At 33.2% G+C, this 15,253-nt stretch overlaps 1 protein-coding gene across 6 annotated transcripts in view; it reads left to right on the plus strand.

Moving 5' to 3' along the window:
• The window catches only part of NLGN1 (neuroligin 1), an 831,148-nt gene that overhangs the window by 384,905 nt on the left and 430,990 nt on the right, over nt 1-15,253 (plus strand). For all 6 annotated transcript variants that reach the window (XM_027586035.2, XM_027586034.2, XM_027586033.2 and 3 more), the window contains one exon: nt 2,922-3,074. In XM_027586035.2, coding sequence (XP_027441836.1) covers nt 2,922-3,074 — 153 coding nt within the window. The remainder of the gene's footprint in view (nt 1-2,921; nt 3,075-15,253) is intronic.

The raw sequence follows: 15,253 nt of genomic DNA on the forward strand, positions 1-15,253 counted from the left end.
GCTACTTAGGCAAAGTCAGAAATGTTAGGTGAAATCCACCTTCTTTATAGAGAAAAATATGAGACAAGATTTAGAGGGATAACTGGCTCTAATAAATTCATCACAAATTACTAAAGTACATCTAATACATTTGCACCAAAGACATAATGGTTCCTTAAAATTTTATTAAAATGATGGCATTAACAGATGGTATTCAGTAGTAGGCTGTCTGATATATTAGTTTATAAAGATTCTGTTTTTTTTTAAAAATCAAAGTAAAGATAGGTATAATTTAAATTAGTTATACTTATTATTATATTATTATATTTAAACTATTTACTATTTATATTTACATCAAAAAGACCTGTATACTATGAAGAAAATAAAGTCTAGGATAGACCTCTGTGATAAAACACTATCATAGAACTCCAATTGTCCTGTAATAGAAATATGGCATCTTTCCAAACTTTATTAGCAATTTTAAGGGTTGTTATATGTAAGGATTTTACGTATTTTGATAATTAGTATCCCATATACTATTAGCTTCCGGATTACTTCAAGCAAAAAGAAATACTGTTCAGAACACAGGGTTAGAATTATATATAGCTTTCTAGGAAAGAACTGCTTGGTATATTAAGTTCTTAGACAAGGCTGAAATCTTGGAGAAATTTGAAAAGACAAATTGGAAATTAGAATCAGCCCAAACTATCAGTAATTCTTTCAAGTCTAATTTTCAAAGAAAAATAAAAAGATACCACTCAAAATATCTCCTAGGATGTATTGTCATATTTTCAGTGTTTCCTGACAATGTCCACTTCATTCTGTTATTAGGTATAAAATGTGGCAAGTCTTCTCAGTGTGTCCCTGTATTGTTTTCCAGGTGAACAGAATGATTCTACCAAGATTTCATTACTGTTCACAGTTGGTGCTTTGTAATTCTATGTAATTTTAATTAAAGAAGAATTCTGAAACAGCCTCCCTCTGTGCTACCTACAAGCATACAATTAGCAGAGTACAGTGTCTGCTGTGAACAGTCAGTTAATGATTTCAGTTTAATAATTTATTATTGCTTTTTCAGTGCCAGCCATACTAGAAAAATAAGCTAAAACTGTATGTAGCAAACAGGCATTTAAAAATGGAAGATAGTTAAAAATTTCAGAAGGATTGTTTTCTCTGTATAAGCCTAACATCTCCTCAAGCCCCCAAATCTTTACAAATGAGTGAATACCATTTTCCCTCCTAAGGATTTAAGGAGAAAATAAATTTAGGTTTTCCTTCTAAATGTAGTTGTGTCTAATGGATAGTTTTGATGTCAAAGTATCCTCCTCTCACCACTTAAAAATAAGACACTCAAGTAGACCCTTGGAGATAGGGGAGGGGATTATGGTAAATTTATATACTGGTATTAAGTCAACTTTAAAATAGTCTTTTTAAAAGTCTCTAAATTCTTCAATGAGCTGTTTCCCCAACTTGAAAATCTGGACAAACAAGTTGAGCTGCAATTCCTGATCCTAAAAGGATTTTTAATTTAAGGAAATGACTTTATTATTACAATAGAAAAATTGAGGCATTTATATTAGTCACCCTTTTCACAAGAAACATAAAACAGCATCTAAATAATCACCAGATTTTTCAATGAATTTGTACTATATTAGTCTATTCTGAAAGCTGAAACCTCAGTTGCAAAGATGTAGGAGATCTAAGTTTGATAAAAAATGTCAAAAGCAAAGGAACAAAACTATACTTTTAAATGATGTTTTTTAATATTGGCATTAACAAGAAGAAAATACACTTGATCTAATTTAGTCTCAATTGTGGGTAGAAGACATAATGGGCTATTATAGAATAGTAATGTTTGATGTATGTATTCATAATCATATACATACATATATAATATTTCAATATTCAATAGTTAAAACCATGTTTGCCAATATAAAGTTAAGCACCTATTTCTCTAGAAATTAGGGCATTTTTAATACCAGTTAAAATTATGTTATGGTTCCCTTACATATTATTTCTAGATCCTTATTGAAAACTACAAAATTTGGGGAAAGTATCTTAGTAAAGCAAACACAGTTGATTAAAAGTCAGAGCTGTAAAAATCACTTTAACATCATTCTAAAATTGGGTACTTTACACCTGGACTTAGCTGTATTCTATTTTATGTCTACATGACAAAATCATAGAGCCAAAATGGGACTAGGAAGAGTACAATAGTTACACAAAGAGGTTTGTTTTCTTCTTCCAGAGGGTAGGGTTAGTGGAGTGAGCAGATAACCCAGACTTAACGAAAAAATATCATTTAAGTGACAGTACCCTTCGTACAACAATAAAAATGTAGACTTTACTGCCTAAACATTCATCTGCCAGTTGGTACTTGAGTAGTGAAATGAAACTTCTTGCAACCTAAAACACAGTGTTGTAATTATGTTCGCAAATTAGAGCATAAATTATTCAATATAATCATGATGCTTTCAATAAAATCTTTATAGTAAATAAGAAATGGAGAAACAGAGTGTTTTACTCACAATAGCAGTGATAACATTGTCCTTAGCATATGGCTCATAAATTCCGTATGAGGTCTATGACATTTAAAAAAAAATAGTTCTAAGACCCATTATCATTCTTTCTTTTTATTCTACGGTCACTTTAGAAATCAATCAAAAAGCACTAAAATTCACACCCATTTTGAATTTGTCCAAGTTTTGTAATTCAGTTTATAATTTTAAACAAAATTTTAGCTAGAAAACAGTGAATATCTATTGCTCTTTTCACAATAGCTCGTAAAACGAGTTGCTGAAGAAACACTTTAACAAAACAGCAATTTAAAGAACTATATTAAAATCATGCTCTTTTGTCCCTAAAATGGAAAAATGTATTCTCTGCTTCATTGTGTGTGTTTTTTGAGGATAAGGACAATTTGCCAACCGTTTGTTTTTCAGATATTCGGGACAGTGGGGGTCCCAAACCAGTGATGGTGTATATACATGGTGGCTCATATATGGAAGGTACTGGAAATTTATATGATGGGAGTGTCTTGGCAAGTTATGGCAACGTGATCGTCATCACAGTCAACTATCGACTTGGGGTACTTGGTAAGAAGTCTCTTCTTTTCACCATTAATCCATGAAGTATGGGATAGTTTTGTTTTGATTTGTTTTGTTTTGCTTTGCTTTGTTTCATTCATTGTTCTATGCTTGTTGACTTTCTTTGAACCAAAATTTTTGATATTTTCAATAAATTCTGTAAGTGTGTTGATAAATTACTTGATGGAAGACAGTTAGGGTTGATTTTAAAATTTGAAGGTAAAAGGTAGTGAAATTATTCACATTGTTGAGTGATGTTTTTCCTGGTTTCACTTTATAGCACTGTGAAAGGCAACAATGTCAGGGCCTTTCTAAAGAAGAATTAGTCCCTGGACAAATTTTTCCTTCCACTTTTTTTTTTACAATGCCATAAAATTGCCTGAAATTTGACATGAGTTTAGAAACAAGTTTATAAGTCTCTGAGAATATGTGTATGGACTGGGTTTGGGGAAGCATTGTCTGTCACTGTGGTACAGGTTTGGGTTTTTTAAAAATTTGTCAGATAATTAGAAATATTTGTCTAAGTATATTTACACTGAATGATTTGGAAAATGTGTTGATTTTATAAGGTGATAAAGAGTTCAAGTCAATAATGTATACACATGTAAAACAAAATCAAATTGGAGATCCTTGGTTTTGAAGAAAATTATAGGGAAATATTATTTGTAAAATAACTTATCAAGTACTCTGAAATACACGTATTGTTTTATGTAATAACCCATTATTAAAAGAGAAACTTGATATTCTACGTGTAAAAGTTTATTTTTATAGTATTGGCACAATTTTGGGAGTAAAATTACTTTATCATTTAATAAGACACTTCTGTTATGGTATTTTAGTTAAGAGTATTTGCTAAAAGAGTACAATTTATCACAAAAGATTTCATCTTTTTAATCTTAATTATTCTCAAAGTCTTATCACATACTATACACTTTTTAAAGGCATATAATTTATACTGTTACTTGTAACAAAAAGGCACCTCCCACTTTCATTATCTAAAAGATTTTGAAAAAGGAATTTAAGTTACATTTTCCTTTATAATAATTGTTCATATCATATATTTTGGTCATTGAGAATCAGTTTTTTTCCTCTTCAGTGGTAGTTACTTCTATGTAATTATAAGCCTATGTTCGTGTCAATCTCAAAATATATAAAAAAAGAATAGCTTTTGTTAATCAAGTTTGTATGTCTTGGGGAAGGAGATATTTTAGCAATGCAAAGTGAAATCTTGATATTTTTCTACTTTGTTATTTTGATTTTGGAGTATGGTGGACAATAGATATACCATGGCAAATGTAGGTGTAAAATATTTCTGTAACATTTTTCAAGTACACATTAGTTCCACATAGTATCTAATCAGGCATTGATTGCTTCAGATGTTCTTATAATTTCATAGTGGGCAGGAATGAATGGTTTCCCACCAATGAAAACTGTGTATCGGAAAGATGTATAAAGAGATGTTCATAATCATCTTAATTTTAAATATAAATGTTGTCATTTGGTTTTTATGCAAGACTTTAATATGAGAATTTTCAATATTTTAATACATTTAACTTTAATTATAGTATTATTTATAGTTCAGTTGTTTTTATTATTATTCTCATATTTTTCTGACTTTCTCAAGTTAAAAATCCTGAAGCAATGACCAGTTTGCCAATTGAAAATTTAAAATTAAATGCCACATTCTATACAGCAATGTTTTCAAGGACTTGACTATCCACTTAATCATATGTATTTATTTTATTAAAAAAAATCTTTTAGCCATACCTTATGTTGCCTCATTCTGTTATTAGTTCTACTCACATAAAGTAAGATTCCATAAAATGAACTGTTACATTAATAAAGCTTTGCCCATTTTTTTATGTATAACTGACAAGGACCTGACTTTGATCCAATTTGAATCCTATATTTATGTTCATATCCTTTCTCTAAATGCCACGCTCTGAATGACTGAATTGTAGGACAGTAGACTAAATAGCTAAAAAATGAAGAAATCAGTCAATTGCTTGGTCTGTATAACGGCAAGCAGAGTTGCTGTAGATGATGGATGATTTTCTCAGTGATAGCTAAATATTCGTTCTGCTCTACTGCAGTTTAGGATTTAACTTTCAGTTGGCTCCTTTGTTGCTCTTAAACACATCATATACTGATGATCAGCATTAAGAACCAGGTGTCCTTTCTAGATCTCTCAATATGATAAAGTACAAAACTCTGTTAGTAAACATTTTTAGGTGCATCTTGGAACACTGGTTCTGGAACAGGTAGGTGTATGTATCCTGGTCACTTTGTTCCTGAAATGTGTATTGGGCCTTGTGAAAATATACTTAAATGAATTAATTCATGAGAAATAAATTATTGAAACATTTGTTTCAGCACACTTTGCATGTATAGTATACCACAACTAGAACAACAGCTCATCTGACAACAATAAAGATCTACAACAATAAAGACTATAGGGTTTTTGTTGTTGTTAATAATTTGTCTAATGGTAACAAGGTAAGCCAAGGTTTCTTGGGTATGGGATCCAAAAGTATTGCTGTTTCGTTTTCATTTGGGAGAGTGTTGGAAATTAGTAGAAAATAAGATTTGGTCCCACATTGGAGGAAATCCTGAGCTGTGTTTTGATTTGGATGCTTTGGTGTAAAGGATATGAATTTGGGGGGTTCAAGGTATAATTTGGCTAATTAGAATACTATTGCTCTCTGAAGATGGAGAGAAAAAAAATCAAGATGTCTGAAACAGGTATGTAATTAGTGTTGATTTGAATTTGCCATCCCAGAGGAGAAATATTATAGGTTTTATTTGTTTGTTTGTTTTAGCAATAAGTAAAAATGTGATAATGTTTTAGTAATAAAATTCGTACAGCTATCTAGAGGCAAGATTCCAGTTTAAAGCATTTCATGTTGAAAAAAAGATTTTGTTCACTGCAAAGGAGAAGTGACATAGAGCTATCTCCTATCATAACATTGCTCTGATGGACCTAGGAACAGGTGGGAGTTAGTTTGTCAACTGAGACCGTTTGTGGTTTCCTTTGGCATGGTAACATAGACTATCACTATCATAGTATTGGAAATGCTATTAGTGATCATAAGGAAAGCTGCTAATAAGGTTGAAAAAAGGGTACAGGGCTCTGCCTGCTAATCTCACTTCCCCTGTTTTGTCTGAGAGGTCTCTGTAACCGCATCTCATTTAGTCTCACCCATCCAGTGAACATTTAGACTTTCTTTCACTTCTGGTTGAATACATTCTTTTTCCTCAGCGCTTTAACTCTTCATCCTCTGTTATTTAGCACATTGTTGTGTAGTTCTTTAAAATACATTAAAAAATATTTGTTAAAAGAATTATTTTTAATATTACAGTACATAGTTAATAAAACTTTCATAATTGGAATTTAAGGAGAAATGTTTTTATTAGATGTCCTTAAAGGAGGGAAATAATGTTGAGTATTATGGTTGTAAGTGGGCTAAATATATGTGCTTATGGACAAGAAATGGAAGGAAATAAGAAATAAATTGTTCACTATTAGGATGGGATATTGTGCAATTAACACTTTTGAAAATAGAAACTATATAAACGATATGTTTTCAAATCTCAAAAATGAAAAAAATACATGAACTAATTTTGTGTTAAAAATATATCTCAACTGCCTCTTTAAATTTAGAATAAATTTAATAGTTATTTTTAGAGAAAATGAAAAAGTTTTATACCAGTGTTAGGAACTAATTTAGGCAAACACGACTTTTATCAGATGGAAATTTAATGTTACTTTTATCTTGATATGGATATTTTAGAGGCAATTATGTGTTCATAATTCTAGCCCATGTGATTTGGCAAATTTTAGGAGTCTAATGTTATATTTAGTAATCTAATGGCTATACCCCCCTTCTCTGGGAAAAAAAAAAACTGAAGTGCATCTACTTGTATTTGAAGAATTACACTTAGCTTACTTTATAATGCCATGTGGGCTAAATCATTTAAAACAAGATTTTTTTTTTCATATTTGAATCTGAGCAGTTCAGCAGCAAGGAGATTTAGTAAAGTCTAGGTAATGCTTATGATTTAAAAAGAAAACATATTAATTTCTGATGTGGCACAATGTTTTGTCATCCCTCTTGGTATTTGCCATGTCTTTTTTTTTTTTTTTTTGCCTTTTTTAATTTTTGCTTGGCTCTAAGTCCTAAAACAGACAAATAAAAACCTTTAAATGTGACCATATACTTGGGAGTAGTATATAATAAGATATTAAATTTTATATGATGATCCAAATATTTTCTTGGGAGGTAGAAGATGGAGTCAGGCTGTCCTTGAAGTGTCAAAAATGTCTTCATGGAATTGGTTTTATTTGAGCAAGATCATGAAAAGTAGTTTATCTCTGGGATTAACCGAAGGGAAGAGAGAAGCACTTTCTTTCAGTTTCTCTTTATTTCTACTTCAAAAAAGTGGAAATAATTTGTGACAAAAACACACATATAAATAAATTGCATAAAGGAATACATATACTATAGAGAAAAGTTACAGAAACTTAGGCCATGAGCATGTATTGGAATTGAATATAAATATATATATTTCAATTTCCTGGGAGAAAGGTAAAAAGGATAATGAATTGAATTTCATAATTGTTACATATTAATCAGTGACAAAAATACACAGCTCTTTCTCAGTATACTCTAGCAAAATTTATCATATGGCTTGTTTTTATTTGGAGCAATGAACAATATTGAGACCATGTGATAGTTTTGATGTCATTAGAAGATGCAGATATATTCTCAGTATATGATTACTTATATTAACTCTCTGTAAAAGCCAGGGACATAATAATAAATGCCCATAGTTTCTATAGTGTCATTTCAAAAGACCTAACCAAGTGCAATTCAAGGAAGATATTTGGTGATTTCACTTATAATAGGATAGAGCTAAAAGCCAATTGAGAGCAATGGACAGTTAACTTGGTCCATAGATTTATTTTCTCAAATATCTTATATCAACTGGGTTTTAATAACGGCTTGATGGTAATCAATTTTAGATTGAGTGCTAAAATGAGCTACTGGAGTTGAGACATTGTTTATCCTTTGGAATAAAGAAACTTAAAACAGGTAATGTCACAGGGCAAAGTAGACTATTTGTTCACTATTTTTATAAGGATAATGTGAAAAACATGATAGGCATGATCCCTGCCATCCAGTAGATTACTAGCCATTAGGGAAGATGGAAATTAAACTAATAATTATACAAATGATATCTTTTACATAGATAATGATTTAATGCAAAGTCAACTTTCTTTACAATTACCTGGATGATAAGTACTAGAGAAATGACAAGTGCTAATCTATTCTAGACACTCAGAAAAGGTTTCTCAAAGGAAGTGATATTCAAGTTTCAATTTCTTATATTCTACTGAGAAAGCCCTTGGCAAGATTCCCAAGGACCTCCAGTTTGTTAATTCCACTGTCCACTTCTCTGTTCTTATCTTACTTGATCTCTCCATAGCACAGGAGACAGTTAACTAGTTGGTCTTAGCATGCTTGTTTCTTAGCACATTCCAGGATTACTTCCTATCTCACTGTCAGCTCCTTCTCAGCCGCCTTCCCTGGCTCCTCCTCTCTTACCCTGATCTCTAAATATTGAAATGCCATTAAGCAGAATTTTTGGCTCCCTGCCTTTTCCTCTCTTCAGTGTCTCCCTAGGGGACTTCATGCATGGCTCTAAATCTCTAAATACCATCTCTTTGTAAGTGACTTCAAAAACTGTATCTTCAGGACTACTTATTCCTCAAAACTTCAGACTTATATACTTCTTTTAAAAAAAAAGATTTTATTATTTATTTGAGAGAGAGAGAGAGTGTGCACACGTGAGCTGGGGGAGGGGGACAGAGGGAAAAGCAGACTCCCCGCTGAGCAGGGAGCCTGATGTGAGGCTCCATCCCAGGACCCTGAGATCATAACCTGAGCCAAAGGCAGACACTTAACCTGCTGAGCCACCCAGGTGCCCCCAGATTTAAATACTTCTGCCTATCAACATCTCCATGGGGATATCTAATGAATATTTCAACTTTAATGGCTAAAACATGTTGATTTTCACAAGTGTGTATTTCATTCTCTTTCACATCTAGGTTATTATAATAATTGCAACAATAGCAATAATAATAGTAGCCACACTCACTGAGGGTTTATTATATTCCAAAAGCTGTTTTAAGCAGTTTATATTAATTGCATTATTAAATTTCTGCAATAACCCTATGAGGTAGGGTTGTTATTTTCCCAGTTTTATAAGTGCAGAAACACATGAGTAGAGAGGTTAAGTATCTTATTTGCAGTCACACAGGTCAAATGGCATGAAGTGGTGGAACCAGGCTTCTAACCAGGCAGTCTTCTTTTCAGCACAACACTGTACTGATGGCATTGGCACTGCCATCCATCTGGATGATCAAGTAAAAACTCTGTAGATTTTCCCCAATTTATCTCTTCTCTATGCTCAACAACCAGTTCAGCTTCTCTTACTGAATTGTTCCAACATACATCCTGGATCTGCCTCCTTTCCATTTCCCCCTCTACCATTTAGCTGAGTCTCCTTGAACCTCTTCTGTTATTTTCCTCTTTCATTTTTCTCCATACCTATAATCCATTCTTCATACAGCAAAATCAGATTATCTTTTTACAATATAAATTATACCAGCTCACTTTTCTGCTCATCACCCTCCAGTGGCTTTCCATTATTCACTTAGAAAAACATTCAGACTCCTTCCCTGACCTCTCTAACAAAACCTTTCATAAATCTGTATTATGTATCTATATCTCTTCATGTATGTTCCTCTTGTACCTGTATCTTAGTTCATCTCAAAATGCTCTTCCTCTCAGTTCCAGCCATCTTTTGTTCTTTATACACACCAAACTCATTCTCATTTTAATATTTTGTATTTGCTGTTCCCTCTGCCTGCCCCAGAAGTGTGTGGGACTAGTTCCTGCTCTTCTGATCTTGGTTTGAACGTCTTTTCTCAGAGTGACCATCCATGTTCAACCAATCTAACAAGAGCCACCATGTCACAAGTCATGTACTTCTTAAAAAATTCTTTGTATTACATTGATCATACCTGATTATTTCCTATTTATTTTGGATTGTTTGATTTATTATTATCTGGCTCTCCAAGGCCTAAAATAGTCCCTGCCACTGGATTTTCTCAGAAAATATTTGTTGAATGAATTTAATGTGAATCCGAAGAGTCAATAGGTATTAATCCAATGTGGTCATTGAGTGGAGGGTGAGGCTGAGTTTCAAGCAGAGAAGAGAATCTGGGTAAAAGCCAGAGGAAAAGAGAAGTTTGATGTGTTAAAGGGGCTGAGCAAACCCAGTTGGAATGCTTGGACTAAGGGGTAGGTGATGTCAGTTAAGGTTGAAAACGGGCTGCAGGCCATGCAGAATCTCGTTAAAGATGTAGGACTTCTAAAAACAATGAGAAACCATGATAGGACATTGAGCAGATAAGTGACATGATTAGATTTGCATTTCAAAAAGTTGTTGAGCAGGCCTAGACCTTGATCAAAATTGACAATCTGCTATGGATACAAAAAAACATGGCTCGTGCCTCATTAAAGTGAGATGCTTGGTAAAGTCAGTGAATAAGGCAGATATTTTGCTCACAGAAGATTGAGGGACCAGCTGAGCCTTGGCTGACTAAGGTGAGTATGGAAATCTGTCTTTTTTTTTTTTTTTAAGGTTTTATTTATTTATTTGACAGAGAGAGACAGTGAGAGACGGAACACAAGCAGGGGGAGTGGAAGAGGGAGAAGCAGTCTTCCCTGCTGAGCAGGGAGCCCGAGGCAGGGCTCCATCCCAGGGTCCTGGGATCATGACCTGAGCCAAAGGCAGATGCTTAACAACTGAGCCACCCAGGCGCCCCAGGGGAATCTGTCTTTTATACAAAAAGCAACATAGAGATTTTGCCAATAATGGAATGAATGATAATAGAATGAATCAAACCAGCATTTTGCATTTTTACCACAGCTGCTTATTTAAATGACTTATTTTGCTTCTAATTATCTTACATCTTTTAATAATGGAATGAATCAAACCAGTATTATGGAGGGCTCTCTTGAATTCCTGTTTTGAAGGAGTGTGAATCAATATGATCTGTATTATTCCAGAGACTGGCCAATATAAGAGACCCCAATAAATTACTGTATTATGTCTCCTTATTTGTCTTTCCATGTTATTAATATGGCCTTATTCAAGCTCTTAGTTGTCCTAAAATGGAGTTTTGTTTTGGTTTTTATAAGTTCTGGGAGGAAGTTGGGAGTATATGGCTTATGATTTTCCTGAAGCATTATGATCAGTCATTTGAATAAGACCTCAGAACATAGAATAAAAATTTCCTTCATTCCTAGCCAAGGTGTTCTTCTGGATCCAGAATTGGACAACTATTTTCCAGCACTCAAAATTCTACAACTAACAAACCATAAACAAAAAGATATTTAGTTCTTTTTTCAGAGCAAAAGTCATCATCTTAACTCAGTCTTTCATTTATTCATTCATTAATTCACAGGCATTTGATAAGTGCCCACTATAGGTTCCCAGTAGTTTGGCGGGGGTGGGGTGGGGGGGGTGGTGGTCTGTGTTCACAGTGTAAAAAACAAAACAAAACAAAAATCAGACTCAATCCTTCCTCTCTGAATTCCACAGTACATAGGAATATTGACATTAAACAAATCAACAAATTTTGATAAGTTGTGTTTCCAAAAATATCAGAGTGTTAAGAGAAATATTTGTGGAGGTGAAATATAGAATGAGTCCTTCAGGAAATGTTTCTTTGTACCTCTCAAGCTAGCATAGTTGTGATTTTTGTTTTTTGTTTCTTTCCCCATTCATTTACAAAGTTAAATATTAAAAAACAGATAAAATATTTTGAAATAATTTTAAAAAATGCAAGATTAGAAGCCAAATAAGCCATTTAACAAGCAGCTGTGGTAAAAATGCAAAAATCCAAACAAACAGACCTCCCAGAAACAACCAGGCACAATTCTCTACTTGAATTTAATTAGCAAAACTGGTTTGTAAAATACACATGCATAGGGAAAGGATCCCAGAGGAGTGACTAGCCCTTCACTATTGGATCTATCAAATGAGAATAACTATAGGACTTTCCAGAGACAATTGAAGGTTTTTGCCCTCACCTGACCTTTGTTGCCTAGAAGAGCCATGCAATGTAATAAGTTAGTAACATAACTGATTTTTTTTGTTGTTGGAAATAGAAGTATCTTCTTCACCCAGTGTAAGGTTTCTTTCTAGTGTGTTCCAAACCAAGCAAGGGCTTGCATTTTGCTTTTTAGTTTAGTTTGCTTTCAAATGATCCTTTCCTCCCTCTGGTGATTCCTCAATAGGAAACCTAAGCTGTACCCACACCCCCCCCACCTTCCCTTGACCTAGTGCCATGATCCTTGACATTCCATCCACTTTCACTACTTTGCCTTAAAAAATATACTGCAATTTCATCTACCAGGACACCTTGTAATGTCTTTCTCTTCCTAAAGTTCTTCCTTAAATAATTTACTCCCATAAACATTTGGATATTGTTCTTTTTCCTTTGTCTTTCTATTTTTAATTGACACAGTTCCATTTTTTAAAAAAATACCTTATATTTGTCTCCTTTTTCCTATTCCTGTTGCTACTAACTACTCACCTTGGTTACCAGGTTTTCAGGCTGACCCCTGAGCCTCCAGACCCAAACTTACATGCCAGATTACCTTAAAAATATCTTTAAAACATAAGAGAACACCAGCTTTCTTTAGTTTTTCTCTGCTCTGTATCTCTAAATATTTCTTACCAATTCTGGGACCCATTCCAGATTTTCCTGCCATTTTAGGTCTGCTGAAGTATGTTGCTTCTCTTCTTAGCAAACTATATCTTCTATTAGTTTCTGGAAAGTCCCTTACAATCAAGCCAGGCTAGCCTCCTCACTGCCTACCAGGATCATTTCCAACTGCTTATACTTGCCAAATATACCCATCTTGCCCAATCTATATAGCCCAGCTATCACCCTACCTTCTACAAAATTACTACAAGCCGGATTGATCCATCTCTTCCATCTACCTCCATAGCTTAGGCAGCCTACCCTTCATTTTGGCATGCATAAAACCAACTCCACTTGTTACTTTGTGTGTATTAACTGCTTAATATTGTAGATGCCTTGCCACTCAAACTAGAAAATAAATATAAATTCTGGTTTTCCAGTTTCCTCAAGACTGGCAGAGTGCTCTGCATACCTGATTCAAAAGTCATCAATAAGCATGCAAATTAATTCACTTTGTCCTATTAGCATATGCATGTCCTAGGACAGAGAACAGGTAGAAAGAGTGACCAATAGTGGAGAATGTGGGTAATAAAGAGTACTGACCATGCGCATGCCAGGCCTTAAGTCTAGTTCCACATAAATGAGGTAAGGTCTTGTTGATGGTAGCAATACTTTGCCCCCAATTGCAGTAGCACAAAAAGCCCTCAATCCTCTGGAGAAATGCCTTGGGTACTGGAAACATAATGCATGACAACAGTAATTTATTTTAAACTGAGTAGGGATTTCTTAATTTATCATACCTTAACGATTTGCATTATTCTGTTTCCTGTGTAGCATATGATGAATGAAAAGGTTGGTGCTCACAAGCATTAGATAAACATGAAAATAGTGATGAAAGACAAGTCTTTGAATTAAAATATATACAATATTAAAGAAAGGATTACTATTGATTTTATGTATGGAGTGGGCTGTGAAATCTGTTTTTAAACTCAGTTGAAGGTTGTTCTTTTGTAAAGTCAAGGGAAAAGCAATTTTGTAGTTTCTTTAATTTTGCCTTTTGGTACTTCACCTGTTTTGAATTTAATTACAGGTGTTCCATTATTGCCACAAACAGAGATTAGGGTGAGAGATCTTATACTGGCTATTGATTACTCACATACCCACCCATTTTATCTAACAGAAAAATTAGGACTATAGATTTAATTTTTTTCTTAGAAAAATTTTCTAAATACAAAACAAGTTGTATTTCTCAACTGATTTATGTATCGACAAAGCCACCATTTAGAAACTTCTCTGAAGAGCTGAGGCATATTCCTGAGAAGAGACATATCCAAGAGAAATATTAATTTCTGTCCTGGTATTTGCTAGCTTCTTGCGTTTGAGCTTTGCAAAGCAGTACCTTTTCTAGAAGACTCAGTTCTCTTAAGAGACTATGTAATATACTCAAACAGAAGTAAGTTATTAAAAAAGATTTGTGTTAATATCATTATAATTTGCAGCATTTTTTTCTGGCAGAAAAGATTATGTAATGATTTTTTTGTCATTTAATTATGGCTAGAGTTAAGTTTTTTGACTTTGAATGAAAATAAGCTTTAAGAAATATGCATTATTCCCTTTTAACATAAATAAAATGATTGCTTAACTAGATAGTGTTCTCCCTTTAAAGTCGATAAGAAATATGTTTTTCAGAGTATATTTTTGACCCTTCTGTTTTAAAGCCAATCTGTAATATTTACCAAAGTAGATAGTTTATAGTCTACAGTTCATATTTGGGTTTATTTTCTAGAAGATGTTTAAAGGGACCACATCAGGCATGTGTAACTTTTCCCTAGTCCCAGGCTATTCTGCATTCGAATGAGTGCTATCCACATGTTTTCTTAATAACATTTTATCATAATTTATATAATTGTGCTATTTAGAAAGGTAATTAACTACATATTTAATAAACTTACATATTTTTACCCTTCCATTTTCTAGAAAGTATTTGTGACACGTTGTGAGAGTATATACAATAAAATTACAGTCAGATATAAACAATGAATCAAGTCTAGAGAAAAGAAAGACCTGGAAAAGACAAAAAACATAATCTCGAAACATTTCTAGAGCTGATGATTTGTCCTCTGATTTGGAAACTTTACCAAGAGTTATTTATTTCTTATTATCAGAAGGGATGTAAAACATGACAATTCTTCAGAGAAATCAAAGGTACTCTAAGCATTAATTTTTTCAAAAGAAATTTCTCATGTGGGATTTCATGTTAGGGGATAATTATAAAAATAGAATTTTATGATGAAATGCTTAAAAGTAAGCAGCCAAAAACCTGTTGTTTAAGCTTAGTTATGCATCATACTAAGGTGTGCTCTATTTACCTGCAATCACCTACCTTATGGGTTACCTCTTCTCTGTT

This window comes from Zalophus californianus, chromosome 1, assembly GCF_009762305.2.
Source record: "Zalophus californianus isolate mZalCal1 chromosome 1, mZalCal1.pri.v2, whole genome shotgun sequence".
Lineage (NCBI taxonomy): Eukaryota > Metazoa > Chordata > Mammalia > Carnivora > Otariidae > Zalophus > Zalophus californianus.